At 32.0% G+C, this 2,194-nt stretch overlaps 2 protein-coding genes across 2 annotated transcripts in view; both read left to right on the top strand.

Annotated features, from left to right (window-relative positions):
- Positions 1 to 2,194, top strand: part of LOC108740266 (dynein regulatory complex subunit 4) — a 101,859-nt gene that overhangs the window by 30,734 nt on the left and 68,931 nt on the right. The window lies entirely within an intron of this gene.
- Positions 1,568 to 1,945, top strand: LOC108740270 (drosomycin-like). The gene has a single exon (XM_018474527.2). The coding sequence runs from the start codon at positions 1,660 to 1,662 to the stop codon at positions 1,858 to 1,860; it is 201 nt and encodes a 66-aa protein (XP_018330029.1). The 5' UTR covers positions 1,568 to 1,659; the 3' UTR covers positions 1,861 to 1,945.

A 2,194-nucleotide genomic window follows, 5' to 3' on the forward strand; every position in this document is an offset into this window, starting at 1 on the left:
AGGGCACCAACCAAAAACTACTGCGTAGAATTAATTGGAATTTTTCACACACAAGCCTTGCTATATGAGCTCTCAAAGCATATAAAAATTATACGGCTTAAATGTGAAGTTGGATGCAAAAGAATACAATTAAATCCTCTGTCGGGAAAAAACGAAATGACTTTCCGAACAACCCTATACTAAATTAGAAGGAGGTGATGGCGAGGTATAGTGACATCGCTTCTTTTCTTAACGTTACCATTATCTTATTGTTGTATTATACGATGTTTTTGTATTTCAACCTGAAACAAGGTCATTGCATGTACATGAATCATTATTTTATTTGAAAATAGTCGTTAATAATTTCAGTATTTATCATTTTTATTGCAATTATGTACCAGATAATAAGTGTCAAAACACTTGTTTTTAAATTATATGATGAAGGTATTTACTGACTGATATCTCACATACATATTTATGTCTTACATGTAAATTAGTTTATTATTTTTAAACGGCTCTATGTTAGCAAGTTATCAACCTTACAGGGTCACTTACTCGCCTGTATACCTATCATAATACCCGTATAGGGTGTCGTTGGAACTACTGGAAATAGGGATTTTAAAGGTTGTCAGAAATACTAACATATGTTATCGCAAAATAGGGGTTGTGGCCTTACACGCGATCATCCACTCATGGGTGATAGACAGTTTATGATTTAAAATTAATCATCAATTGGGAAATTTATTCTTTTTAAAATGGTTTGAAGAATTGTGCCCATCATCCAAGATCGGAAGAACTCTGATGATGTCGCGTGGGATCGAGGACAAAATAGACAACCTTAGTTTTCTGATAGACTTTAAAGCCTAATATCTCCATATTTTCAGTAATTCCAGAGACACACTATTATTTAATTTAATGTTGATTATACGAATTATTTCGTTTATTAATAAAGGTGTTGTATAATAATAATCGACTAATGTAAAACTACGAATTTGTTGAAGATTGTTAAAAGAAAAAAGGAAATAAAGTCACGATAACTTTAGTTTCACATATCATACGTGTCCAGACGGTGTGGGTCTTTCTGATAAGTGAGGTTATATCGGTTAGGTGACGTCACAAAGTTATTAATGGCGGACTAAAGGCACCACAATGTCAAATTAGAAAAAAACGGGCTCAGAAACGTATGACAAATGTGATAATTCATATTTCTGTTTCTAGATTAGAAAATAAATGACCTAGGAAATGTTTTAATTTAAGAAACATTTAATTTTTCACAGTTTCACTGCTTTAACATTACTGCTTCGTTTTTTGTAGCGTCTTCTGAAGAAGAGCAAGGTATTTGTTATTGGTAAAAGGCATCGGGTTAGCATAGGTCAAAACTCTTTTATTTTTAGATAGTGGAATATCTATTTGCATTTTTAAAGTATAATTCGTGATATTATTTAATCTTTTTTCTTGCTAGTTTTTTAATTATAATACCTTTATGTATTTATACTTGAGAATCAAGTTACAATGAGCATTACATACTTGAATAATTACAGTAATTACTCTGTTTTTCTGTGGATATATAAAGAGCTCCGGTGATGTGAAACACGATTCAGTTCATCACAATTGTTCATTCTCGTAATTTCTACTAGATTGATATTTTTTGTCGGCAGTACTCTTAAAATTTAGTCCAAAATGAAGGGTTATTTAATTTTCGCCGTTTTACTCATCCTTGCCATCGGCACCGAAATTGCGTTTGGAGATTGCCTTTCTGGAAGGTATGGGGGTCCATGTGCCGTATGGGACAACGATGCTTGTCGCAGAGTCTGCAAAGAAGAGGGACGTAGTAGCGGTCACTGCAGTGCAAGTCTTAAATGTTGGTGTGAGGGCTGCTAGAATTTCTAAGGCGTTAAGAAGAAAATGGACTTGGAATTCAACCGGCTAAGTCAGTTAAAATGGGAATTTTTTCTATTTTTTATTCAGTTAAATTTACCTTATTTGTATTCATATAATATATTGTTTATTTGCTAGCATAAAAGACTTTTATTTTATACATTTACAAAAAGTCAATTGATGGACCCAATAACAACAATAGTTTTAGTAAGAATAACAATTGTTAGTTTGATGGGTAAGTATTATGTTGGTGTCAACGAAAAACTATATAATCATTTGTAGTGTTTAAAAATTGAAAATTAATTTTATTAGGTTTATAGTTTGGCTATTACAAGCA

The sequence above is a fragment of the Agrilus planipennis genome, unplaced genomic scaffold (genome assembly GCF_000699045.2).
Source record: "Agrilus planipennis isolate EAB-ADULT unplaced genomic scaffold, Apla_2.0 scaffold291, whole genome shotgun sequence".
Lineage (NCBI taxonomy): Eukaryota > Metazoa > Arthropoda > Insecta > Coleoptera > Buprestidae > Agrilus > Agrilus planipennis.

What these genes read in the sequence shown, in the direction of transcription:
- LOC108740270 (XM_018474527.2), top strand. Translation starts at nt 1,660, where the DNA reads ATGAAGGGTTATTTAATTTTCGCCGTTTTACTCATCCTTGCCATCGGC.